This window comes from Galeopterus variegatus, unplaced genomic scaffold (genome assembly GCF_000696425.1).
Source record: "Galeopterus variegatus unplaced genomic scaffold, G_variegatus-3.0.2 Scaffold62618, whole genome shotgun sequence".
Classification (NCBI taxonomy): Eukaryota; Metazoa; Chordata; class Mammalia; order Dermoptera; family Cynocephalidae; genus Galeopterus; species Galeopterus variegatus.
This window is the reverse complement of record NW_007788729.1, coordinates 1-716: the sequence shown is the minus strand read 5'-3', so window position 1 is coordinate 716 and position 716 is coordinate 1. Positions and strand designations below refer to the sequence as shown.

Genomic DNA, 716 nt, shown 5'->3' with positions numbered 1-716 from the left:
TCCCGCCGCGGTTTCGGATCCTATATAGGGATGACCTGTGCGCTCACAGCGCTCACTGGCTGAGCGCGGTGCGGCCGGTCTCGAAAAGGACAAAATAAATAAATAAATTAAATAAAAAGGAATTTTAAAAAGGAAGGATGGGCAGCTGATTTAGGAATGGATCAAGAAATTTGCAAATTCCGTGTTTGTTATTAAACGTCTCCTTTTTCTCCCATGACCTCCTCCGTTCAGGTAACCTCCCCGCAGCCTGCAGTTTCAAGGCCCCCTCCCTGCTTCTCCTGGGAGCCCTGAGACCTGCGCCTTAGCTCACGATGGGGAACCACTTGACGGAGATGGCGCCCGCTGCCTCCTTCTTGCCCCACTTCCAGGCCCTCCATGTTGTGGTCATTGGGCTGGACTCGGCTGGAAAGACCTCCCTCCTTTACCGCCTCAAGTTCAAGGAGTTTGTCCAGAGTGTCCCCACCAAAGGCTTCAACACCGAGAAGATCCGGGTGCCCTTGGGGGGATCCCGTGGCATCACTTTCCAAGTGTGGGACGTCGGGGGACAGGAGAAGTTGCGACCTCTGTGGCGCTCCTACACCCGCCGCACAGACGGGCTGGTGTTTGTGGTGGACGCTGCCGAGGCCGAGCGGCTGGAGGAGGCCAAAGTGGAGTTACATCGAATCAGCCGGGCCTCGGACAACCAGGGTGTGCCCGTGCTGGTGCTGGCCAACAAG

General features: G+C 56.7%; 1 protein-coding gene across 1 annotated transcript; it reads left to right on the top strand.

The window, feature by feature from the left end:
• Positions 1-235: 235 nt before the first annotated feature.
• ARL4D (ADP-ribosylation factor-like 4D) lies at positions 236-713 on the top strand (the record flags this gene model as incomplete). Its single annotated transcript, XM_008565488.1, has 1 exon — positions 236-713. A coding segment is annotated over exon 1 (402 nt), but the record flags the coding sequence as incomplete, so codon positions are not given.
• Between the last annotated feature and the right edge of the window lie 3 nt (positions 714-716).